The sequence below is a fragment of the Electrophorus electricus genome, chromosome 26 (assembly GCF_041902795.1).
Source record: "Electrophorus electricus isolate QZ-2024a chromosome 26, ASM4190279v1, whole genome shotgun sequence".
NCBI lineage: Eukaryota > Metazoa > Chordata > Actinopteri > Gymnotiformes > Gymnotidae > Electrophorus > Electrophorus electricus.
Genome location: NC_137522.1, coordinates 3,931,319 through 3,958,767, shown reverse-complemented (window position 1 = coordinate 3,958,767; position 27,449 = coordinate 3,931,319). Strand labels below are relative to the sequence as shown.

Below are 27,449 nucleotides of genomic sequence, written 5' to 3'. Positions count from 1 at the left end.
GAACAAAACTAACACATAGTGTTGTGTTTTGAGATGGTACAATGACTTACCCCATTGCTGTCCATCAGACGGCATGGTTCAGTGGGAAGGTCAAAGGTCATGCACGGGCTGGTGCTTGCTAAGCATTACCACTGGTCCTGGGGTTTCTCATTTTAGACTCATGCTTGTCTGGGCCCTTTCTGCTCACCTGCCCATCCTCCTTATCCTAATTTGATAAGCCAGATGGTGGGCAGGTGTAGATGGAGAAGGTGCACTGGGTTTGATGGGGTAGGTGAGCAGAAAGTGTCCAGACAGGCATCTGTCTGGACAATTTCTGCTCACCTACCCATATGCCTTATTCTCATTCAGCAGGTTGGAAGGATGTGTGGAGGATGGAAGAGTTAAGGGTTGTAGTTGGGATGTTAAACTGATCTATTTTCTGATGTCAGGGGGTTGTGTGGTTGGTTGGTGTCAGGGGTCAGGTCTTAGGTTTAGGTCCTAGACAAGGAGCTGGTTATCCATTTGAGGGCTTTAGAGTGGTGTATTATGGGAAGACAAAAGAAGTGTACTGCCCTGTACTGGCCTTTTATTTTACTCCCCCATTATTATTGATTAAGGGGGTTGGCAGGTGTGTCTGCCAACAGAGGGTTTGACAGCCACTTCACACAACACTTGAAGAGGGCCATGTATGGAGCGTCCAAATAATAACATATTCGGACTGTATCTGCCAGACTTATGTATAGAATTGCAGATAGCAAACAACAACAAAGGAACTCCCTTATCCCAATCTTTATCCGACTCAAAACAGTATGTTCTCAACATATTCATTAATGTTTGGTGAACGCGCTCCAGAGCACCTAATCAATGGCAAAAAGAAATGTAAAATTTGTTGAGTGGTTTTTCTGATACCTAGGTGTCCAGACAGGGGATGGTCATGAGCTAGTGACAATATGTGTGATCGGTGTGATGCAGGAACAACTACCTGGGCTATGGAGTTACATTCCTTATCGGAGTCAGACTGAGCCCATGTCCTTAATAAAACACCATTTCAAATGAAATACGTGCTCCGATAACCTGTCGGTTTGTTTTCCCTGTCATCTAACTTAAAACCATGTGTCAGGGATTTGTCAGATCTCTGAGCAGCAGCTAAGTCTGACTGACTCATCAGATCAGGTAACATGGGGTTGGTCGAAGTGGGCACAACATCGTCGGACACACAAATGGACACAGCTACTTCTGGATCATTGGCTAGCTTACCTACAACCGTATCCGATAGAGACACATCACCTAAATTATGTGCCTGAGCATGGGTTAGCACATAAACAGGAAAGTCGTTGGAGGTCTCTGATGCTGCCTCAGTAACAACAGGGTACTCTATCACTTCCGGCACAAGGAACACAACACCTCCAATGGTATAATTTCCCAGTAAGAAGGAAATGCCTTCATAACTGGCAATTGTAACCAAACCGCTACCTTGACTGCCCCAGTATATGTGCTAGTGCTCAAATACATTTAATGCAATGGGAGTGTGAGTACACCTAGCTCCACACCTTGCACTAACATGTCTCTACCGCAATATGTATCAGTGGAAAAATGTGAGATCTTGTCTAAAACCAGAGATACAGCTGCCCCTGTATCCATTAAAACCTTGATAGGCTGCCTCATTTCATCGATCTTGGAGACTGATATAAAACCAAAGATAAAGGGCCTGAAAACTGGCTCAACAGGTAGTAACGATGAGCACGAAGGCAAGAGTTTACCTTTTACTCCATATTCACTTATATGAATTCTTACGCTTCAGAGTAGGACAACTGGTGATTGTTTCCATGCTCATGACAAAAACAACAAACAAACAAATAATCTCATGTCTCACTCGGTAGGAGTCGAGGTGTTCTTGGGCTTTGACATCCGGCCTGCATCACAGCTGCGGGATAAAGGGGAAACAAACAGTTTTATGGGTAAGAACAAATTCATCAGCCAACATAGCCGCCACAGACAAACTACACGCCTTCTGTTCTTTCAAAGACACTACCACATTTTCTGGAAGACAGTTCATAAATTCTTTTACCAAAATCAGCTCTGTGAGCTGTTCAAAAGAGGCAACATTGCTGGCTGCACACCATTTCTCGAACAGCATCGTTTTCTCACACGCAAACTCAAACGTCTGGTTTGGGGTTTTTTTTAGGCATCTGAACTTATGTCAATACACCTCCGGTACAAACTCGTAGGCACACAGGACTATGGCTTTCACAAACTCATAAGCCATACTATGCTCTAAGGTAAGAGATTAACACACCTCCTGGGCTTTCCCTACCAATCAACAATGTAATAACAGTGACCATAAGTCCTTTGGCCACTGTAATGTGGTTGCAATGCACTCAAAGATAGGCATCCACTTTATCTTCCCTAAAAACAGGCACAAGTCTAATCTGCCAACTGGCATCAAAACTGCTACTCGTGGAACAGGAGTGGGTTGGGATGGAGGACACTCGAGGAGAGCACGGCTTAGGTATCGGGGCACCTTCCTGTGCTAAGCCTCAGTGAGGTGAGCTTCTGAGGAAGAGGCATGGGCTGTTCAGGGCACATACATAACCTCTTTAGTGCCTCCTCTTTATCGGTCTCAATCTGAAGTACCCGCACATGTAGAAACTCAGCCTCACCTGTTTCTTCATTTCCAGCTCCAGCTCTTTCAAATAAACCACCACTTTATAGAATAAGAGCTTGTCTATCAGAAAGGTGCACTAATCTCAGACCTTCACATGAAGATGACTAATGCTGTTACGACCCTGTCTAGGCTGTGAGGCCGTAACAAGGAAAAAGAAATGTAAACAGCTAACAGAATACAAGTTGAGAAAAGCAAATGGCAACAAAATCGAAGCACAAATGGAAGTCTCCTTTTTGGTGTATTTCACAGAGAATATTATTTACAAACAGATTTACTGGTGCAATGTCTTCAAGAATGACCCAGGCCAAAACAATAAACAAAACCCACACTAATGAAAGAATTATTTAATGTGTATTTTTCTAACAAACAAAGAAACATACAACAGACTTTCCCAACTACCTGACACAAACAGAGACAAAACCCATACCCAACAAAAATGGCAATTATTCCCTACCACCAGTGTCCAACACCAAAGTACCAAACAAAACAATATTTACACTCTTTATACAAGCTCTATATGTATACACACACACACACTCACACACAAGCTACTTAAGCAGGAGGGGCGAAGCTTCTCTCTTCTCTTCCTCCTTCACCCTTGTGGGAGTTGCCATTAAATAGTAGGAGCAGTTGTCTTGAAAACCTGCCGAGGAATGGGGTGGAGTCTCAAATGGAGGGAAATGCTGGCCGAGAACCTGGAACGCATACACTCTCTCTCTCTCTCACACACACACACACACACATCCATCTTTCCTTAACACTGTTTTCAAATTGTAATACTAAATTATTCCAAAACTAATGTTCGCATCAAGTGTATCTCACAGATCATTGTCATTGTAACCGTTAGATAAAAGAAAGGCCTTGGCATGACTATAATATGACAGCATCTAACCATTATATGCAATGATATGACAAAAGTGGGAGATGCCCTAAACATCACTTTAACTGACAGAGACAGGAGTAAAACTTTAATAGTGCCAAACTTCAAAAGTGGTCATATGTGGAGAGCCTCCTCAACCTTCAGGGGAGTGAGGAGTGCAGAAACCAAGTGTGAGTGTGACCAATCAGCCACTTGTGCACTCGCTTGTCAGTGCTCTGCCAAACAGGCCTGGGCTCTATCAGCATTATTGATGAGCCACTTAGATGGAGCAAACTGGAATCTCCAAGCTGGCATTAATAACGCAAAATCACAACCTGGTGTGGTAGATGGGGCAGGCCGGGAGCCGGCACATGCAGACTCATTATACATGATGATGAAGTCTGTTATCACTTTGTACCCTGCCATGGGCAGCAGCAGTGTGGCCCAGAGGAAGTGAAGATGTTAGAGGGACGAAGGGTGCTGTAGTGGACAGAGCTCAAGAGCAGTAGACAGGCATCCGCTAATAATGGATTACACTCACCTGAACCTGTGTTCTCCCAGCCTGGTCTGGAGATACAGAAAGACATAAAGAAATCTGCAATAACAGAACTATTGACATAGGTACTGAAACATACTCACCCATGCACAGAAAAGTCAGGACAATTTCAACTAAGAGCACCCTGGTGACATATCCTGGGCTATGCAATTACAGGGAGCCTGGTCAATGCTGACTTGTTGCTAAATTTGTTTGCAGGACTGATGGCTTTATGAGACGTAAATGCAAGCAGCATTCGTGCACATGACCTGAAGTGGAGAGTGGATCACTTGGAAAAAAAATACCTTCTGCTGTTTCAGGCAGAAGCTGTTGAATAACTAATGTCTGATAGGTCTGCTGATATCTGGAACTACTCTTATTTTCAGCTCTTATGAAGCATAGCTAATGTAATGTTTAATAGAAAGATATCCAATTCCATTCTTTTTGTTTTTTACATAATTCATCCCCAAAGCACATGTACAATAAAAACCCTAAAAGCAAATTAACTGCAAGAGCAAATGTTGTCCTGATTAATTTACTCTCTCAATTAGAAAGCAACCTCAAGATCTTAAACTGCACCCTCCACGTGAGTGGTGCAGAGCATCAATTCAGCCATGATCTTTAACAGTTCCCCTCATTAATGCATATGACAGGGAGTTCAAATCAACAACACAGTGTCCTGGGATAATAAAAGAGTGTTAATAGGTAAAAAAGGCCTAACACCGCATTAGACATATTAATAAAGTAAAACATAATGGAGTATAGAGAGTCTTTGTCCTTTCAGAATTATTTGCATACAGGGCCTCTGTAGAGGGCTCTACAGGCTTCAGCAAAGGATCCTGGGTAGGCTTGGTGGACCTCAGGGTAAGATATACGTCCTCTCAATCAGGCTCAGGATGGTACAGAAAAACAATCTTCTTTAGGACAAGGTTAAGAGAAGTCTTCTCTTGGAATTTGGTGGTAACGGGTTTCAACTGGTGTGGGTGTTGAATGTCAGTTTGCAAATGTTGATTAATGTATGGTTTGAATGTAATGGTAGTGAATGCAAACACTAGTATGTAAAACGGTGGGGTAAGTGCATAATTAATTCTGACCAATGTATAAAAATGTGGGTTCTTTGTTTGGTTGTTAGACATTCTCCAGAGGGTGCCTCAATAATGCTTGTTAACGTTAACTTGCAATAAAAGAAGGACCAGTTATTCTCTTTAACTAATTCTGAAGGCTGCATCTTCATTTTATATTCGAATGTTTAAATTATAACTAGCTGACTGTGGATTTAGGAATGACAGTCCAAAGAGAAAAAAGGAAAATTAAGGAAGTGACCTTGGACAGTTCCTTGAGACACACCCACGTGTATTGCATGTATTGAGGTGTCCGGCTGATAAAGCAGGAGGCAGCGGTCTGGCTGCTGCTTGTCTGTGTATGGCACAGCTGCATGGCATTCAGCACTATAACAGAGCCAGCTGTGCAATAAGAGAGGGATGGGAGGGGCACAAGCTCTAGGGAGACAGATGGTTTTGGCAGAGAGAGAGAGAGAGAGATACAGAGAGAGTGTCGGTGTGTGCGTCTGTGTGGGTGTGTTTGTTTAGGGGGATGGTTTAATACAGTATTCTAGCATCTAATCTTCTACACTGGAGAGCCTCAAACCTCCAATAATGGCTCTATAAAACTTTCAAAGAGCCATGAACAGACTGGACATGGGCCCTTTGAGATGAGCCTGAGGTAGGGGTTTAATAGGGAGCAACAGTTACATTCCCCTAGCTGTAGGATGACAGCTTCTGATAGCACATGGGCTGATTGCACAATGAGTGGAAATCACCCAAACATTATGTGCATTTTATAATTAAACAGTGCTATTGTGAAATGGATGGGGGCCATTTTAATGCTGGCATTTTAATGTTTGCATTACCACAAAAGTGTGATACATCATCACCTCATAACTGAGCAAATAATTAAATAATTACATAAATTAGCAAAGCAAATGGATATTAAAGTGGTTTAAAGATACAATTTTTTTTATTTTTTTTTGCTAGACATGATAGTATAACCTGACTTCAATAGAAGTCATAAAACAAGTCTATGGGCACAATGCAGGATTGTAGGCATATATATATATGATTTGCTTTCAAACACTTTTCCAGATATTTCTTACCTATCCAGGCTCTGTTAACAGTAAGATGTTTTGTCCTGCTGAATGCAATTACTGATGTGTATTCAGACTTTAAAAAAGCCAAGTATTCAATATGCTGATCTGTACTGTATAGATACGTATTTGAAAATGAAACATTCTCAGAGAGGCACACAAGGCTAATACAGGACCAGTGAAGTGATTTGGCTATTAAAGGATTCCCAAACTCATGGGTCATATTGCTGAAACAAAATAAATGTAACAATCTTTAGCAATAATATCTACTAATAACCTGCTAGAAACACACACACACACACACACACACACCTGCCCCACTCCCAATTACCGGATTATTGATGATGTTCATCTGTGCCTTGTTTTGCCTCCTTTGTTTGTTTCTCTTATTTATAGCCCACAGGTACTCTCCTCCAGTGCTGTACATTACTCGCCTGCCATGCTGACACTTCCTGCTCTTCTGATGCATCTCACCACTCATACAATCATACTGCCTGCAGTTTCTATGGCTTATTGTTCCAGTGGCCAGCTTACTGTTGTGCTTTTCTCATTGCTTTCTTTTGCTACAATAGAGAATAAAGAAACTCCTTAATTGCACTCACATCTCACTCCCTCCCTTCCAGAGTCATAGTACAACCTAATATAAACACACTCTGAAAACTGAGTTAAAACTAAGCTCCATATGTGGTCGTATAGATGGTGCCTGAACTGTCCCAAAAACTGTAAAAGTACCTTATGTGTCAAGTAAACAGTGTAAAAAAATCAAGCCACAGGGACATTCAACGCCAAGGAATATCTGGACATTTTAAAGGGCACTCTGTACACCTAACCCTAATGATGGTCCCATATTCCAAGATGACACCCCCCACCACAGTACTGCTAAATCAATTGAAACGAACACTAGAATGACATCAAATATGTTTATGGGCTCTCCAATCAGCAGATCTAATAATTGTATCTTAATGAGAAGTTCTGAAGCACAGAGTGTGAATTAAACCTCCACCATCTCCCAAAGGATTTAAGGCTTTTCTTCTTAATGACTGACCCTGCTATCCTCAGCTCAGGATAGCATTACAGCATTTGGCTGACACGTTTATCCAAAGCAACTGAGTACAATTTGAGCAATTGAGGGTCTTGCTCTGGGACCCAACAGTGGTAACTGTCCATTGGATCCAATTCCTTCCACTCTGTTCCAGACAATCGCAAGAAATCTGCTTCCTTTCATCTCTGCCATCATCAACAACTTTTTATCTTCTGGACACATGCCAACTGCATTCAAAACTGCCAAGGTCATAACAATCCTCAAGAAGGCCACACTTAACAGCTCCAATGTTATCAACTGCAGACCGGTATCACTTCTCTTTCCACTCAAAATTCTCTCTTTTCCTCACCCAGAACCAGCTGCATGATCCTAATCAGTCTGGCTACAAACTGGCACATTCTACAGAAACAGCCCTCATAGCAGTGACAGAAAACTTCATTCTGCTAAAGCTGCCAAACTGACATTTGATTCTTCTAGACCTTTCGGCAGCCTTTGACACAGTAAACCACAACATTCTTCTCTCTGTTCTCTCCAGGCTTGGTGTGACTGGCTCTGCTTGGAGAAGGTTTCAGTCCTATTTGTAGGGAAGGTCCTATCAAGTGACATGGAGAGGATCCACATCCAAACCGTGTAGACTCTCCACTGGTGTTCCACAAGGCTCAGTATTAGGCCCCCTTCCCTTTTCTTTGTATACTCATTCTCTTGGTGATGTAAAGCTGATGAAACTCAAATATTTTTTTTCTTTTACACTCTCTGAAATGCAGGTTTCAAGGCATATCTCAGCATGCTTGACTGACATTGCATCATGGATGACAGCCCACAACTTGAAGCTCAACCCCAGTAAAATCGAGCTTCTGTTCATCCCAGGTACTCCCAACCCTTACCATGACCTCACAGTTTCCCACGAAAACTCCCTCGCATCACCATCTGAAGCTGCCCGTAGCCTGGGCATAACTTTGGACAACCAGTTGTCATTCTCAACTCATGTATCTAATCTAACCCAGTCTTGCAGATTCCTCCTTTGTAACATACGAAGGATTTGACCCTTTCTCTCGCAGGAAGCTTCCCAGGTGTTTGTGCAGTCTCTTGTGATCTCAAAGTCAGACAACTTGCTACTTGCTGGTCTTCCTCTAAGAGCCATCAAACCTCTACAACTTGTGGAGAATGCAGCAGCATGACTGGTTATCAATCTTCCGAAGTTCACACGTTACTCCACTGCTGCACTCCCTTCATTGGCTTCCAGTAGCTGCACGCATCAGATTTAAAACCTCGATGCTTGCCTACAAAGCCAAAAATGGACCAGCCCCTTCATACATGAGGTCAATGGTCAAAGCCTGATCCATACCTCGAGTACTTTGAACCTCAAGTACGGCTCGGCTTGAAATACCTTGCTTCAGGTCTCATGGACGACAAGCATCGAGACTATTTTCTGTCCTGGCTCCAAGATGGGGGAATGAACTCCCACTTGCTGTCCAGACAGCAGAGTCCCTTGCAGTCTTCAAACGCAGACTGAAGACCCATCTATTTGCAGAATATTTAAAGGACAACTGACCCTGCTCCCATATTGACTGATTAAATTAGTACTTATTGTAGAGTATTGTTTATTAAGTTGTTTAACGAAGTCTTGCACTTATTGTATATTGCACTTATCATTGTTTAAGATAGAGCTTATGTATTTTGTACTTCTAGGTATCAGCATTCATCCCTGTATTCTACAGTATTCTAGTTCATTGGTATGTTGGACTCTAACCTACTAGGATATATTCTATGAGTAAATGACAAAGCCCATTTGTAAGTCGCTCTGGATAAGAGCATCTGCTAAATTCCGTAAATGTAAATGTAAACTTGGCTGTGGTGGGAACTGGCAACCTTCTGATAATTAGTCAAGTACCTTAACCACTGCGCTATCACTGCGTTCCACTGCCTGCCACTGTTCTGGAAGGTAAAAGCTTCTCTTTATTAAGTAAGAAGAGGTAAGGCAGAGATCATCCTGTTGAGCGCTAACTGATAAAGTAATCGGACAAATAATTCACAATGTTTAATCAAACTTTGTCAATCTTACCATAGAAAACACGTCAGTTGTGACAATATATTACATTAATCAATTTAATTACATTAATAAATTATTTTAATACTTCAGCTCACTTAGTTAAATATATCAATCTATTTATTTATTTATTTATTGTAAGATTACACCCAGCACCAAAGGCTTATTTTGATACTTTTTGAAATTGATCTTTTATGACTTTTTGTGATATTAATCAAAAAAGAACAATCAACAGTGTGAACTTTATTGTAATTTCAAAATGACTACTAACATTATAATGTTGCTACTACTAAATGTTGGCACTACAATGAGTATTATCAGAGGAGATGCAGTGGTGCTTGAAAGTTTGTGAGTTTCTATATTTCTACATAAATTTGACTGAAAATGTCATCAGATTGTCACATGTCCTAAAAGCAGATAAAGAGGTCCAAATCAAACAAACGAGACAAAAGAGACTGTTGATGCTCATCAGGCTTAAAAAAGATACAAAATCATATCTAAATAGTTTGCACTCCCAAAATCCACGTTCAGATAGCCTGTGTACAAATGGAGGAAATTAATAGTGGGGCTAAGCCCTCAAGAGAATTGCAAAAATGAAAAAGAACCATCCATTAACACCTGCCCTAAATACTCCATTGTTTAATGCAAAAGTCATTTTAATTTGCTTTTAAGTAAGGTTAATTTAACATTTGTTCATCAATCATCGGGGGTTCCACAACTTTAGTTCGGACATTTCTAATAGACATTGATATTTTCTTTACTTTTATGTTGTGGAACATTTATAGTCTTCAGGAACAGTCTCTGACAGACATCCTGTTTCACACATAGTGCAACACAAACTACTTAATTTTAGTAATTTAGACATTTTTGAAAGTACGATAAGTACGAAGAGCAATAATCAACGGCACTGGAGATTTGTAAATGGGGGTTTAATCCCTCCAGGAGAATAGTAAAAAGAATAAGCTGTGCATTAAGACCTGCCATAAATGTTGAATGCATAAGTCATTTTTGGTTTGCTTTTTAAGTAATGTTACATTGTTCATCAGTCATCGAGGTTCCTCTGCTAGATTAGAAACTTCGCACTGACCTATTAATGACAATAGCTTACCTGTCTAGCTGAACGCAAAAGTTCAGTTATCATTATTGTTGTAAAAGTGATCTACATCGAATTCGCATTCATAAGACACTCTATAAATTTCCCTAATGCAACTACGTTGAGTAGTTTTAGCCTAGTATGGCTTGAGCCACCAAGTCAGTCAATTAGCTAATTACCTACCTAAGATGGGCGAAATAATTGCACTTACCTTATTTCCTTCCATGCACACAAAGGCTCTTGAACACCTCTTTAGTTTCTTTACATGCCCATATGGTTAGAAAAGCAGTCTTAAAATCAGGTAGTTGTGTGAGCCCGATTTTTCAAATCCCATAGTTGTGGTAATCTTCGGGGTGAAGCGAGCTCTACAAGTGGATGTGCCCTTCTAAAGTTGACAAATATTTTTGGGGAACATTTTGGGCATTTGTGCCCAGGGGTCCCACTGTACATTGAATTTGAATTATTGCAGCCAAAGACAACACACCTTTTTGTCATTTTGCCTCACCTACAGTTCAACCTCTTGAGTTGTTGTCTATAATTCCTTGTATTTGTAAAAATAACGTTTCTAACTATCGATAATTATTAGTTAGAAACTCAACTTTTGCTGTATTTATGTGTTTGACTCTTCCATATTAGCTGGTGCTTAGCCTTTAAATGATATTTTCACTAGGATGTCAATGTGATTTCATTTCAGACGATTGTAACAGACATCCAAATCATTTCTGTAATGTTGAAGTTACACAGTCTTCAGCAATATATTTGGACACACAGATCCTTACATATATATTGACACAAACTGATTGTGAAATAGCCTACTACATACTGAATACAGTGCATACCACAATCAGATACTGGTCCCTGTAGTAGTAGCATCCAGTATCCAGTATGCGACAAATGCAAACCATACTACGAGGTCATGTGAACGTATGAAGGTTCCACCCACTTGGCAAAGATTTTCGACTATTGCAGACAGGATGCACTACACCAGCAGTGTCAAACTCAAATACACAGTGGACCAAAATTAAAAACTTGGATGAAGTCATGGGCCAATCTTGATATTTATTGAAAAAATGTCTACAATTGAGGAGGTTTTTCCTTCTTATCAGATATAATGATAAACCTTTTCATATGGCAACAACCTTAAGTTTTGCTTAAACAATGAATCTGGAACAAGCAAAGCTTAATACTATAAACACATGTGAAATCAAATGTCAAAAACATTTTTTTTTAAATCTTACACCTTTCTATTTGTAGCCTTCTGAGTTCAATTTCAATGGTAACCTTTTTTTTCACAGACAACAATAATAATAATAATAATAATAATAACAATAATAACAATAATAATAATAATAATAATTTCTTTCAATGACAATCCAACCATTCAAGTCCATGCTTTGGAGTAGCTAGGAAAAGTGCATAAAGAAAACATTCATTCAAGCTCAGTTTGCTACACTCTGATCTACTCTGATGCACACTGGTCCAAGCCAGATACCTGGCATCTCTTCACACTGGTCCAAGCCAGATACCTGGCATCTCTTCACACTGGTCCAAGCCAGATACCTGGCATCTCTTTTTGGATGCTAATTCATCAATGTTTCAGGTCAGGCTCTGAGCTGAGGAAATCCTCAGAATTAAGTGAAGGTGTTCGTCAGTGAGGCAGCTCCTGTGTGATGTTTTGTTCATCTTCATCAAGGAGAATAGTTGTTCACACGATATGTCATGCCGAGCATAGAGAGCATTTGAGCAGCTTGGGTATGGAGCTGCGGCATAGTCTCAGGGATGTAACGTGGAAACTGTGCAGTGCCCTCAGTGTCATACTTTGACTTCAGTGTGTCACTACACTGGAGTTCAATCAGCTCCATCTCAAGGTTAGTTAGTGTGCATTCCACATCAACTGCAAACGTATTACTAAGCAGTTTAAACCAACATTTCTGGGCATCCAAGTCAAATTGCCGGGTAAACTCAGCGCTGAGTACGTTGAGTTTTTCAAGCAAACTGTGCACTTGGGAACGTGTCGGTAGAGATCTGCGTTTTTATGGTTTGGCAGCAAGGAAAATGGCCCTGTCAGGAATGGCCGCCCTCCTGGCATCCCTGTTTTCGTGGTTTCCCGGTCATGTCTGTTTTCCTTTGCGTCCCTGCTCTGTTCCTTGGTTTCGTTTTCGACACTCCTCATTTGCTTTTTTGTTCCGGTCCGTGTTTTGTTTCTCCCTGTTCCTATGTTCACCTGAGTCGGTTTACTGCCTAATTGTCCTGGTTATTTGTACCCTATGTTTTGTCTTCTAGCTTGTCGGTTATTTTGGTAAGTCTGGGTTGTCCGTTGTGTCAGTATTATGCCTGCTATTATTGTCATTTGCCTCATTCATGTGTTACCTCGCCTCTTTGTTTTCCCCTTTGCCTCTGTTGATTATGACCTCCATGATTGTCTCCCTCATTTAATAAACTGCCTCCCTGCGCATGCATTCTGCCTCTCGCCTGTTCCTAAGGGAAATCATTACAGGCTCAGGTTTCCTTGCAACATCTGAGTCTCCCACAGGTACACTTCTGTTTTAAAAGCCCTCACTGCAGCATACATGTCTGTGATGACAGGGCCCCTGAAGCTGCAGGTTCAGCACATCGAGATGGCTCGTGATGTCACAGAGAAATGCCAGTTCAGACAGAAACTCTTTATCCCGGAGCTCTGCTGTGTCTTTCCCTTTGCTTTCTAGAAACTGACAAATTTCCTCATGCAGCTTGAAACATATGTTCATTACTTTTCCTCTGCTTAACCATCTCACCTCTGTGTGATATGGCACGTCTGCATATTCTGAACAACACTCCTCCAGAAAAGACTTGAACTGGTGGTGAGTCAAACCTTTAGCTTTTATAAAGTTAACTATTTGTGTTATGGTGCCAATGAATGTCGACAGAGGAAGAGGACACTTGTGGGTCCTGATTGACGCGCCAACGCACCAGCAGAGCATTCTGGGATTTGTAGTATTACCGGAGAGCCAGCTCTAGTAGACATTTGGTATTTTCTCTCGGGCCAAATATAATTACAGTGCGGACCAGATTTTGACATCTATGCACTACACCATGAAGATAGCTCTGGTCACGTACTGAAATATTTGGTGGAAGTAGTACATCATCCAGATATCTTTTGCGTACTGGAAAAAATGTTTTAGTCACATACTGCATATTCTGACTTGAGGCTGTCAGTAGAATATAGTGGGCTATTTCAAACACAGCCTAAATCTTTCTGACTCAAATTGTGGTTCAACTATCAGGTCTGTTGTACGGCAGCAGCACCTCCTCCAGGTCCTAAAGCTCCTTTATCTCAATATATTGTGAATTTGGAAACAAGATGGCACAGTTGAATAAGACAGAATGAATGTGAACCAGATCCCCTAAAACAGGCCTATTGATGCCCATTAGCAGACCAAAATTTACTTTTTGGATTAAATGTGAAATGTTACATTTGGAGAAAGGAAAACACTCCTGCATAAAACCCTCATCAGTTCTGTGAAACACAGTGGTAGTAAAATCATGTTTTGGGCTTGTTTTAAGTTTCAAGAGTCAAGTTTGGTTTATTTGTCACATACATAGTCATACACAGTATAACTCGCAGTGAAATGGTTGAGAGTGCTCTGTCCAAACTGAGGAAAAAGAAAACAGGGGTGCGTAGAGAAATATATATTCTATATATGTACAAAAATATATTAACAATGTATGTACAATATATGTATATTATGTTTATATACACAATGTACAATGTATATGGTTGTGTGTATATATGTATGTACACAATGTACAGAATGTACAGATCCATTTTGTAAAATGACATATTTACAGTTTTTATGTTACATGGTGGTAATTGAATATACAGTTATGTTACATGGTGGTGGTAGTCCCCACAGTTTATCAGTTTCCCTGATTCAAGGCCCGAATGGCCTGTGGGAATAAGCTACTCTTCAGTCTCTCTGTCTTGGTCTTCAGGGAGCGAAAGCGCTTCCCTGACCTCAACAGAGAGAAGAGCCTATTGTTGGGATGGGTGGGGTCCTTCACAATCCTCCTGGCCTTGGTCTGGCACCGCTTGTAGTAGATGGTCTGCAGGTCAGGAAGTTCCGTGTGAGTGATGCGCTCCGCTGAACGCACTACCCTTTGGAGTGCTTGTCTTTCCTGCTTGGTGCTATTCCCAAACCAGACTGTGATGTTCCCCGTGAGGATGCTCTCGATAGTGCAGGTGTAGAAGTTCCGCAGTACCTTGGAGGGCAGTCTGAAGTCTCTTAGGCATCTGAGGTGGTAAAGACGCTGACGAGCCTTCTTTGCCAGGGAGTTGGTATGGCGGGACCAGGACAGGTCCTGCGAGATGTGAACACCAAGGTACCTGAAACTATCTACTCTCTCCACCGTGGTTCCACTGATCCTCACAGGTTGGTAGTGCCGCTCCTGCTTCTTGCTGCAATCCACGATCAGCTCCTTTGTCTTACTGATCTTTAGGAGGAGATTATTTTCCTGGCACCAGTTTTCCAGGTGTATAATCTCCTCCAGGTAGACCCTCTCATCATTGTCCGAGATCAGGCCCATGACAACGGTGTCGTCAGCAAACTTGATAATGATGGTGGAGCTGGAAGTGGCTGTGCAGTCGTAGGTGTACAGTGAGTAGAGCAGGGGGCTTAGGACACAACCCTGAGGAGCTCCAGTGTTGAGGGTGAGGGTGGATGAGGCACAGTTGCCCACCCGTACTGATTGTGGTCTGTCTGTTAAGAAGTTGGAGATCCAGTCGCACAGGGATGTATGCAGTCCTAGATCCTCCAACTTAGTAGTGAGTAGGGAGGGGATGATAGTGTTAAATGCTGAACTGTAGTCAACAAACAGCATTTTAACATAATTACCCCTCCGTTTGTCCAGGTTGGTCAGTGTGGTGTGGAGCAGATGTGCAATTGCATCATCAGTGGAGCGGTTGTGGCGGTATGCAAACTGCAGTGGGTCCATGGAGGCTGGCAGTGAAGATGTGATGAAGTCTCTGACTAGCTTTTCAAAGCACTTCATCATGACTCATGTGAGGGCAACAGGGGACGGGGACGATGGTGACGATGGTGGATCGCTTGATGGTGTTTTGATGAATCAGGGCCAAGATGGTGTCTCATCATTGATGGAACAATGAATTCTAAATGATACCAGCAAATTCCAAAGGAAAATGTCAAGCCATGTGTCCGTGAGCTGAATCTCAAGAGAACATTGGTCATGAACACACAAGACATTCTACAAAAGAAGGGTTAAAGAAGGATAAAGTTAAGGTTTTGGAATTAATCCAACAGTGGAATGACCTGAAGCAAGCAGTTTATGGGAGGAATCCCACCAACATAACTGAGTTGAAGCTGTGCAGGACTAATAAACAATTGCAGGAAGTGTTTAGTTGCAGTTATTGCTGCACAGGGAGGTCACACCAGATACTGAAAACAAAGGTTCACATACTTTTGCCACTCACAGATATGTAATATTGGATCAGTTTCCTAAATAAATAAATGATGCACACTAATATTTTTAGTTTGATTTGGTTCTTTTTATCTGCTTTTAGTACTTATTTGACTATCTGTTGAAGTTTTAGGTCAAATTTAAGTAGAAATATAGAAACTTCTAAAGGGCTCACAAAGTTTCAAGGACTACTGTCTCAATTACACACATTTTCCATGCAAAACATTGTGTAGCCTAAATATTTTTAAAGGTCACTACAATGACCTATTAAGTCACTTTCTCCTCACCCTAATGTAACCCTATTGTACATCTCCCCCTGCTAATTCGATGGCCTCTGTGCCATGTCTTACATGAAATTAATAACATCCTCCATAATGCCACAGGCATTACCATCATGCTCGGTTAAAAATGTAAAGTAATATTGCCCTTCAAACAGTGGAAGTTTAGTCAAACATATGGGTAGTCTACATGTATCATGTACTGAACTTTCAGGGGAGTAAGCTATACATAAGTAAGAAGAAACAGAGCATATAATTGAGTTTACCTACAGACTTAAATAGTCACTCAGGAATAAGTTTATAGTGTTACGTATTTCACTCCCAGCACACTTTACAGTTCAGTCAAAACACCCAACTGTGTCTCGGTACTTGATATGTCAATCCAGGTGTGTTATAGCACTGTGTAATCATCCAAGACTGCAGATGAGCAACACAAGCTATTTCACATTTTAATGCATCATATGCAAACCTAATAACATCAGAAATTATAGCAGTTAAACATTAATGATGCAGTGACATCATCTTGAATGACATTCACAGAAACATCATTGAAATCAGTGCCCCACCACCCATGCACCCAACCAATCTGATTTTTTATAAACAATATAATTATTTGAACCTGAACCATTTTGTCTCAATCCAAAACTTCTTATAGCAATAATTGTCCTAATTTTATGTGTAAATGTAGTGAATAGCTCTACCCTCACCTTACAATAACATATAATTGAAATATTACATGGTCTCGATTTCATGTTTTGCAGCATATATAGCTTATTTTTAATTATTTGTATATACAACATTTGCTTTAAATTAAAATTATGCAAAGTTTACATCTACAATAAACTTCCAGTTCTAGTAATTATGTCATATTATGGGGGCCTTTTACATGATGACGTAATTTTAACGCAAGAGCGCACGTCCAGCTATTTCAGTCGATTTGAAGTGAGAAGGGAGGATGGGAGTTAGCAACATATCTCATGATTTTATGTTGCGGTTTCTGAGCCATCAAGGGGCTCTGTCTGTCATTCGACAAGTCATACCCAGAAAAACGATTTCCTTGCATTTAAGAGTAAATACACTAATAATTAGATATTGAATGTTCTCTGCTACTTCTAACAGTCCACATTTAGTCACCATGCCTGAGAGAAGGCCCTTCATACAGTTGCCCACTGACATCTACCCTGTATACCTTCTACAGAGGTACTGTAGAGAGTATCCTGAGCAGCTGCATCATTACCTGGTTTGGGAACTGCACTGCCTTTGACCGCAACAACCTCCAGAGAATAGTGAGAACAGCTGAGAAGATAATTGGGGTCTCTCTTCCCTCCATCACGAACATCTACATAACACGCTGCATCCGGAAGGCCACCAACATTGTGAAAGACCCCTCACATGAACTGTTCACCCTTTTGCCATCTGGAAGAAGGTACCGCAGCATCCAGTCCTGCACCTCCAGACTGTGCAACAGCTTCTTCCCAGAAGCCATTAGACTCCTGAACTCTGGCTAACTCCAATTCCAATTCAGATTCCAAAATGGGCACTTTTATACATGCTTATACACAGTCTCTCACACACACACACACACACACACGCACACACATACGTATGTACGTACGTACATACATATAGACACACTTACACATTGTTTTGCATCGGACTAGTGCTGAAGTCAAACATCACACTAATAAACTATGCACTACTGTTCCAGACTTGCACATTATCCTACTTGCTGCTAGAGTACTGTACTAAACCAGCACTGTACTCTGAACTGTTCTGGCTGCTACCGGTGACTGCTATGTTCAGGGTAGCATGTCACTGATTCCTATGCACAACTCGCTTTACATATGCCCAGTACTGTGTACTGGACTAAATAATTGCACTGTCTACTCATTTTTTATTTGTCCTGTCCTGTATTTATTATTGTTTATTTAATGACATTTTTGCACTATATTGACTGTTTGCACTTGTGTAGCATATTGTCTGTTGCACTGTTGTTTTGTGTTCCACCATGGTACTGGAGGAACATTGTCTCGTTTTTGTTGTGTACTTGTATATAGCTGAAATGACAATAAAACCTCTTTGAACTTTTAACTTTTAACTTTAAACTTTGAAGTATGGGTTGTGTTTGAAGCCCGACCTAATCAACTTCACCTTTGAAGGCAAATTGGAAGCAGCGGTTGAGGTAATTGGATTATAACAAATTTTTAACTTAATGCACTTTACAATGTTTCTATTGTCAGTAAACAATGTGGTAATCATTTAATAACTACTCTTGCTAAGCTAATTAGCTGCACGCTCGCTATATAGCTACCTTCTCCTGCACCAATGTCCAAGTGCAGTCCCAGGCATATTCAAATAAATCACTTGACAGCATCAAATATTCTTAAATTACAGTTCATTTATCAACATAACATTTCTTAGGACTAATACAAGTACCTGCTTACTGATTTTCAGATATCTACATGCACCCATTCGCCAAAAATCCCACACTGAAGACACCTTGTTTTTCTGGTAAATTTCCACAACAATCAGGCCTGTCCTTTTAAATCGCCTTTTAAAACATGCTTCCGGTATAAGATAACTTCAGATTTTGTCATAGAAAATTCAATTACCATCAAAGCAACTGAGTGACATGTTTAAATCATATATAAAATGTTAGTAAAGTTCTTTAATTGCGTGCTCACTGGTAACATAATAATAGCATGGTAATAACACAGTAATAACATGTAACAACATGTAATAGCATAATAACAATGGTAAAACCACATTAAAACACGAAAAAACCATCATAACCACATGGTAACACCATAGTAATCACATTCTAATAGCATAGTAACAACATGGTAATAACATTAATAACATTGTTATTACCATGTTATTAAGATGACAACTAGCAACATGGTAATAAAATATTAATAACATCATAACATGGTGATAACAATAACATAGTAACATGGTAATAACATGGCAACAACATAACCATATGGTAAAACCCCATTAAACACACGGTAAAACCATCGTAACCATGTGGTAACACCATAGTAATCACATTGTAATAGTATAGTAACAACATTGTAATAACATAGTAATAACATGGCAACAATATAGTAATAACATGGCAACAACATAGTAACGTTGTAATAGCATAACTATATGGTAAAATCCCATGAAACAAACAATAAAACCACCATAACCACGTGGTAACACCATATTAACCACATTGTAATAGCATAGTAACAACATGGTAATAGCATAGTAATAACATGATACCAACATAACCATACATAAAACCTCCTTAAACGTATGGTAAAACCTTAATAATGAGGTAACATGGTAACAGAGTAATAACATGGTAATAACATAGTAATAACATAGTAATAACGTAGTAGTATCATGGTAACAACATAGTAATAGCATAGTAACCATATGGTAAAACACCATGAAACACATGGTAAAACCACCATAACCATGTAGTAACACCATAGTAACCACATTGTAATAGTATAGTAACAACATTGTAATAACATGGTACTAGCATAATAACCATATGGTAAAACCCCATGAAACACATGGTCAAACCACTATAACCACATAGTAACACCATAGTAACCAAATTGTAATAGCATAGAAACAACGTGGTAATATCGTAGTAATAACATGGCAACAAAATAGTAACATTGTAATAGCATAACCATATGGTAAAATCCCATGAAACACACAGTAAAACCATCATAACCATGTGGTAACACCATAGTAACCAAATTGTAATAGCATAGTAACAACATGGTAATAACATAGTAATAAGATGTAATAACATAGCGATAACATGGTCATAACATAGTAATAACATGGCAATAACATAGTAGCATTGTAATAGCATAACCATATGGTAAAATCCCATGAAACACAGTAAAACCATCGTAACCACCTGGCAACACCATAGTAACGACGTTGTAATAGCATAGGAACATGGCAATAACATAGTAATAACATGGTAACAACATGGTAATAGCACAATAATTAAAGAATTATTTGAACCTGAACCATTGTCTCAATCCAAAACTTCTTATAGCAATAATTGTCCTAATTGTGTTATGTGTAAATGTAGTGAATACCTCTACCCTCACAATAGCATATAATTGAAATATTACATGGTCTCGGTTTCATGTTTTGCAGCATATATATCTTATTTTTAATTATTTGTATATACAATGTTTGCTTTAAATTGAAATTATGCAAAATTTACATCTACAATAAACTTCCAGTTCTAGCATTTACGTCATATTATGGGGGCCCTTTACGCGATGACGTAACTTTAACGTGAGAGCGCACGTCCAGCTATTTCGGTCGATTTGAAGTGAGAGGGGAGGACGGGAGTTAGCAACATATCTCACGATTTTATGTTGCGGTTTCTGAGCCGTCAAGGGTCTCTGTCCGTCGTTCGACAAGTCATACCCAGAAAAACGATTTCCTTGCATTTAAGAGTAAATACACTAATAATTAGATATCGAACGTTCTCTGCTACTGCTAACAGTCCACATTTAGTCACCATGCCCGAGAGGAGGCCCTTCGTACGGTTGCCCACTGACGTCTACCCTGTGAACTACGGGTTGTGTTTGAAGCCCGACCTAATCGACTTCACCTTTGAGGGCAAATTGGAAGCAGCGGTGGAGGTAATCGGTTTATAACGAATTTTTTAACGTAATGCATTTTACAATGGAGCTGTTAATACAAGTCGGTAAACGATGTGGTAGTCATTTAATAACTACTCTTGCTGCTAAGCTACTTAGCTGCACGCTCGCTATGTTGAGTCTTAGCTATGCTACTTGCTAACTACTAACCAGTTTGCTTGAAGCCTTCAGTAGAAACGAACGGGAGCTACAGACTGATGGCTAACGATACCTAGCTAGCAAGTATGTTGTGACCCAGCAGGTTAGCTGGAGATTGTTAGACAGTGTAGGTGGCCAGGTCAACACGTCATCTCCCATTCCAGCATAATGATGAGTGTGTTTGAGCCCTCCTGTAACGTTACAGTGAGGACATTTCAGCATTAAGGTTTATTGGAAGCTCTCTGGTTAGGCGATCCAGCCGACTAGACTTTTCTTGCACACTAGTTATACAATTCTAATGGGAAAACGGTGCTTGAACATTGTCAAAAGGTTATTCGTGTGGCATGTTTTTTAAATACTGAGTCACACCTACTTAGCTGGTAGTTAGCCTTAGTTTAATGTTACATATCTGAAAGAATAAAACAGCCTCACGTATAAGCAGCGAAAGCAGGCTTAAACGGGTAGTTGCATACTTCACTCGTTTCACTTTGACACGTGCATTTCGAATAAGGAGGTAGAGCAAGCATCGGGAACTTGTATTTTCGCTTATAGTGTGAGATGATTTGCTGGAGTCTGATTAGCTGGTTTTAGGTGATATGTAAATTTGAGGTTTTTTAAGTCAAATATAAGTCAAAATCAAGCGGTAGGATTAAATAAATGTTTTGTTGGCTTTTGACAAATATGTGCAGCAACTAATTGATTCATTTGTTGGAATTTGATTCTGGTTATTTTTAAGACACGAACCAGTACACAGACCAGTGGTTACCAAAACAAACTGTTAAGAGAAAATACTAATATGCTGATGACACTTTAGTAATCTTTTATTACATCTTATTTCCACATTCACCGCACATGCAGCCTTGTGCTTTCTCTCTCTAACTGCCTGTTACAGAGTTCTATGAATATTTATTTTTGCAAAACATTGTGTAGCCTAAATATTTTAAAAGGCAACTACAATGACCTGTTAAGTCACTTTCTCCTCACCCTAATGTAACCCTATAGTACAGTTCCCCCTGCTATTTAATTCAGTGGCCTCTGTGCCATGTCTTACTTGAGCATGAGGTTAACAACATCCCCCATAATGCCACAGACATTATCATTACACTCAGTCAAAAATGGGTTATATTTAGAAAACATGGAAACTAAATGTGCCTGGGTATCACATGTCTCATTGCCTCTGTGTGCTAAAGCTTCATGTCATCTGAGTTCTCTGTGGTTTTCATGCTTTAAACCCATAACAGTGCATTTCCTTCTATCCTGTTTATCTTTGTCTTAGTTTGGATGTGATAAATCACCACTTGAGGATGAGACTGGGGGTATTTGTAAAATTATCCATATCCAGATTAAGTATGCAGCATCTGATTTACCAAGAATAATAGTGGGATTTGTGGCTTGGTTGGTTAACTCGCACTAAACAGTATTATGATTGTGGCTCAGTATTTTTCAGTTCCATAGGCCACAGCAGCTTCCACTGGTGACCTTTTCCTGTTTCTTAACCGATCAAATTCAAGAGAAAATGTCAGATGACTATTGCTTAAAGTATAAGCACCAGCTAAAAGAGTCACTTATAACATTTAAGTTTATGGTGTTTTAAGCAGTATAAGCACTGCTAGCAAAGGTATTCTGGAAATACTTAAAATGTGATTGAATACAATGTCCTACACTTTATCACTGATTATCTTTATGGAATCTCAAGCATGCTTACAAATGTAAAAGCTACAAAACCTGCTAAAAACGCTGATTTGTCTCTTTAATCCACCCACTAAAAATAAACAGGAACTTGTGCTATGTACATGATACTTATATAACATATTTCCATAACATTAACACCCGTTGACAGTAAATCAAAACTCGCTAGCCAGCTATCTTATGTTATCCCTGTCTGTCATTGACATGAAGAATCGCAATGTCATAGGCTATATTCTGTTGCATGTCGGCTTTGCTGTGAACTTTTAAAACAATAAAACTTAATTATTAGGGGTGTAACTGCCCATATTTTCGGGTTCAGCTCTTTGCAGAACCTATTTAGGTTTCTATGTATTTAAAAGTATTCAACACATTTAATTATAGACTACACAGACTGGCTTGGTGCAAAATACAAATTATACTTCAAAAGACTGAACAGTAGCAAAGTGTTTGTGTCCAAAAAACAAACCAAAAAAAAGATCTTATGAAATTGGTCTGCCTAATAAAAAACCTTAAGAACATATTAGGGACCCTTGGAAGAGACTAAAGGTAGTATCAAAGACACTTTTTAAATTTTATTACTTTAAGAATACATTGTTTTAAATAACTTTTGAAACAACATCTTTATCAGTTATGTATAAGGGGAAATATTCTACATTCCTTAGCTTTTATTTTTAAGTATTAACAGTGTTTTTCTGGTTTTCTTGAATAAATAGCAGTATATGTTGGAACAAATCATGGAGAGTCATGTCATCTTGCCACATCAAATTTAATTTTCTTTTTAACCTCTTTGCAAGTCCTGTTTGTAAAACATACTAAATAAAATAAATAGCTTTGATTTTCATCTTTCCTGCAGTTTGGTGTAGCCCATCTGCAAAGAATTATGTGAGCTAATAAATGTCTGATTATTCAGATGAAATCGATTATTGTATTATTTTTCTCTGAGATGACACATTTGAAAAATACATAGTAGTGTGGTTTCAGGCAATGAGGGACCCGGTAGGTCATTTTTATGCCACCCCAGAGTAAGACTACAGGTAGCAGAGTGAGTGCACTCAGATTAGTCCCATCTGAAACATAAATGTGCAGAGCTGAATCCAGAGCTAGCTTGGCTAATAGTTTTTTGCCTCTCTGGTGTCGATCAAGCCAAGTGGATATATTTGCTTTAGTGGGTCTGGAAAGTAAACAAGGCAAGATATCATTAGTGTGGAAATTGTCTGTGGAGCTCGACCTTTGTTGGATAGATCTTTAATTTTTCAAAAGATGGTTTGTGTTGCATCTGTCTGGTGTATGCAAGCAGACTTGAGCAGAAGTAAACACTATTCCATGGTATATTTTGGCAAAATGAATAATTGTCATTCACTTTTGGCTATCAGATATGGTTACTGCTAGTTAAACACAAACAGAAATGATTGAGGGAAATATGTTTTCAATGACTGTAGACCTGCATCATTATTTCCAAAAATGTTTTATGGCACAGAGACAACAGTTCTTTGTTTTGTTTTTGTTTACAGGTTACACAAGGGACAAACCAGATTGTGATGAACTGCGCTGATATAGACATTATCACTGCGTCTTTTGCACCAGATGGGGGGGAAGGTGAGCATGCAGTCAAAATGTCTGTGCCTGACCTTGCATGTGCTTCATGTATTCTGTATGTACATATAATAAAGCTCAGTTTGGATTTGGGGCTTTTAGTTTTATTGCATTCTGTCTGGGCATCATTTAGAAGGTATAGCACTTGGAGTGATTTTAACCTCCTATCTTGTGATTGTTTTCTGTGGATCAGATTTTGAATAACATGATATATTTGTATGGTCTTGTCCACTGATATTTCTTTTATACTATCTGGGGTTTTTGCTTGTCTTAGAAATTAATGCTACAGGATTCAACTATCAGAACGAGGATGAGAAGGTCACTTTGTCATTCCCCAGTGCTCTTCAGAAAGGTAAACATCACAGCAACGCCCGCAGTCTCTGTGGCAGATGCTTATCTGTGCCATATACTGAGTTACTATGGTAATTCTTTTAATAAGGTTAAAGATTAATCAACTCCCTGTCAAAGCATGAATTATTTCATCTTTCATCTCCCTAATAATCTGTTTTATCTGACTGTTTGTTCATATAGTGTGATTCTGCCACAAATATATTTTGAGCTTCTCCAACATGCCTGTTTTCTGCCTAATCTTTAGGGTCAGGTACATTGAAGATTGACTTTGTTGGAGAGTTGAATGACAAAATGAAAGGGTTCTACAGAAGCAAATATGCAACTCCTTCAGGAGAAATCCGCCATGCTGCTGTCACACAGTTTGAGGTAGATCCCTCACAGAGCTGTTATCTTTATACTCTTTATTTAGTCCTTGTGGGGGGGGGTTTCTAGGTTTGTTACGTTTTTTTGTTTTTTTTTTAACTAACTTGCCATTTTCTTTTTCCTTTTCATTTCCTCATTTCATCCAAACCTCAGCTAGAAGTTTTCAACTGAACCCTTAAATTAGTAATGTGAATATTGTTGTAATATCCCTCTGAGGGATTAATGAATAGCTAGCTTGCCATTGAACCGTCAGGAAGAATAGTTGTAGGTTCAGAAGTTGAGAAATGAGAGATGTAGAAGAAAACCTCTGCTTTTATTCACCATTCAAAACCATGTGTGTGTGCATGTTTTTTGTTGCAAGTCTATACTGAGCTTTTGTTGTGGTAGCATAACTAAACCTCTGTGACCTTTGCTCTCTTGTTCTGCCCTTAGGCCACAGACGCTCGTCGTGCTTTCCCATGCTGGGATGAGCCAGCTATCAAAGCCACCTTTGACATCACGCTCATTATCCCCAAGGACCGGGTAGCCTTGTCAAATATGGTATGTGTCTGCCCCTCTAGAAACAATGGATCCCAGACAGAAAGGTTCACACTGTTCAGTGAGGCCTATGTGTTTCCTAGCATGTAGGCAAGCGAGTGAGCACGCTTGTGTTGTGTTGCGCAACCTTAGCTGAATGGCATTGTACTTCCTCCAGGAAATGCAGGTCACTCTGTAATGCTCTGTATACCTTTTAATGCTCTCTCCAAGTGTTAAAGAAGTATATTGGTTGTTTAACGTAAAGATTGTTTATATATATAATGCAAAGCTTGTATGTTGAATGTATAGACCTTATTTTCATATTTTATGTCATGTGTTTAAAATCAGTAGTATTTAATGCAGTTGATTAAGTCTGGCAGTGTAATGTTGGTGCAGCTTTAGTTTTACTATTGATTAACATAGCATTCCAGTTACAGTGGTTAATAGACATGATATGAGGAGAAGTTAGGAACCTTTTGTTCATAAATGTCCTCTAATGAATTAAGCAGGTTAAGAACTTACATACACGACATAGAAATGGCGACAGGGAACTCTTCCTTCAGCTCTATTTTCTGCTTAGCTTTATGGCACTTTTTTCCATACAGAATGTCATCGATCGAAAGCCATATCCAGAAGATGACAGTCTCGTGGAGGTGAAGTTTGCCACCACACCCATCATGTCCACATATCTGGTAGCATTTGTCATCGGTGAGTACGATTTCGTGGAGAGCCAGTCGTCTGATGGTGTGACGGTCCGCGTGTATACACCGTTGGGGAAAGCAGAACAAGGGAAGTTTGCACTGGAGGTGAGGAATCTTTTCCATCTTTTTTCTGTCCTGGTGTGCTAAAGAATTGCATTTCATTTCAATGGACTATAAGACAGTAAAAAAATTTGCCATCTGACATAATGCACACAGACCTCCCATTGAGCGCAGTTAGAATTTAGACCAAAATTAACACAACCAATTCTTAGCCATTATAGCTACCTCTCTAGTAACGTCATGGTCAGACTAGCAACCTGCACTGTCATGACAAATTGGCATGAAATCTTGTTTTTCTTTTCTTTCTTTCTTTTTTTAGGTGGCTACAAAGACATTACCGTTCTACAAAGACTATTTCAATGTTCCTTATCCATTGCCTAAAATTGATCTCATAGCTATTGCTGATTTTGCTGCTGGTATGAATTTTTTCATTCCTATAATAAATTCCTGTAATAAGTTTGGATAAATTTCTGATTTCGCAATGAAGTCTGTGATTATGCAGTGTAACATTTCCCTTTGTATTTAGGTGCCATGGAAAATTGGGGCCTTGTTACTTACAGGTACAGTGGGGTGGGGGTTTTTTTGGGGGGGGTGTCTTTTTATGTTAAAAAAATCCATTCTGAATTCCTATTCAAACATATTTGAATTCCTCTTTTTGCCTTCTTATTTTAAGTCATTTTTAAATGCATTTTACAGAAGCAAACCTTAGTGTATGTGCTGACCTGTTCATTTTCTTTTGATGCAACTGTGATGTTTGTTTTAGGGAGACTGCTTTGCTGATCGACCCAAGGAACTCGTGTGCATCCTCGCGCCAGTGGGTGGCCCTCGTGGTGGGCCATGAACTTGCTCACCAGTGGTTTGGGAATTTGGTTACTATGGTGAGTAGTGTGTGGATTTTTCCAAGTCTACTTTACTGACTATCAGTGACTATGCTTATGTTTGGTATAATTACATAAGTACAAATTAAGTATTAGTGCTACTAATAGTATTTGTGTCTGTCTGTATGCATGTCTGTCAGTGGCTTGCAGAACATACAAAGGATACTCCTATTCCCCCCCAATTTTGTTAATGCCACATAGTTAGCATGTATGTTCGAGCTCATCATTTCTGTTTTTTTGTAGCGTAATTTTCTGTGTAATGCAGTGCAAAAAGTACAACCTTCAAGTATGATCACTCATTTTGTATGCATACAGTATGCCAGGGCCAAAACATTTAGATAAACACCAACCTCACCAGTCCATTTGGCCCATTT

At 39.6% G+C, this 27,449-nt stretch overlaps 1 protein-coding gene across 3 annotated transcripts in view; it reads left to right on the top strand.

The window, feature by feature from the left end:
* Positions 1-20,418: 20,418 nt before the first annotated feature.
* Positions 20,419-27,449, top strand: part of npepps (aminopeptidase puromycin sensitive) — a 29,044-nt gene continuing 22,013 nt past the window's right edge. For 2 of the 3 annotated variants that reach the window (XM_035523264.2, XM_081708252.1), the window contains exons 1-9: positions 20,420-20,768; positions 24,125-24,209; positions 24,481-24,558; positions 24,802-24,923; positions 25,353-25,460; positions 26,042-26,242; positions 26,517-26,613; positions 26,724-26,757; positions 26,961-27,075. In XM_035523264.2, coding sequence (XP_035379157.1) covers positions 20,496-20,768; positions 24,125-24,209; positions 24,481-24,558; positions 24,802-24,923; positions 25,353-25,460; positions 26,042-26,242; positions 26,517-26,613; positions 26,724-26,757; positions 26,961-27,075 — 1,113 coding nt within the window. In that variant the 5' untranslated portion in view covers positions 20,420-20,495. Of the gene's footprint in view, positions 20,769-24,124; positions 24,210-24,480; positions 24,559-24,801; positions 24,924-25,352; positions 25,461-26,041; positions 26,243-26,516; positions 26,614-26,723; positions 26,758-26,960; positions 27,076-27,449 lie in introns of all 3 variants that reach the window. The other variant, XM_081708253.1, reaches the window with a different exon arrangement.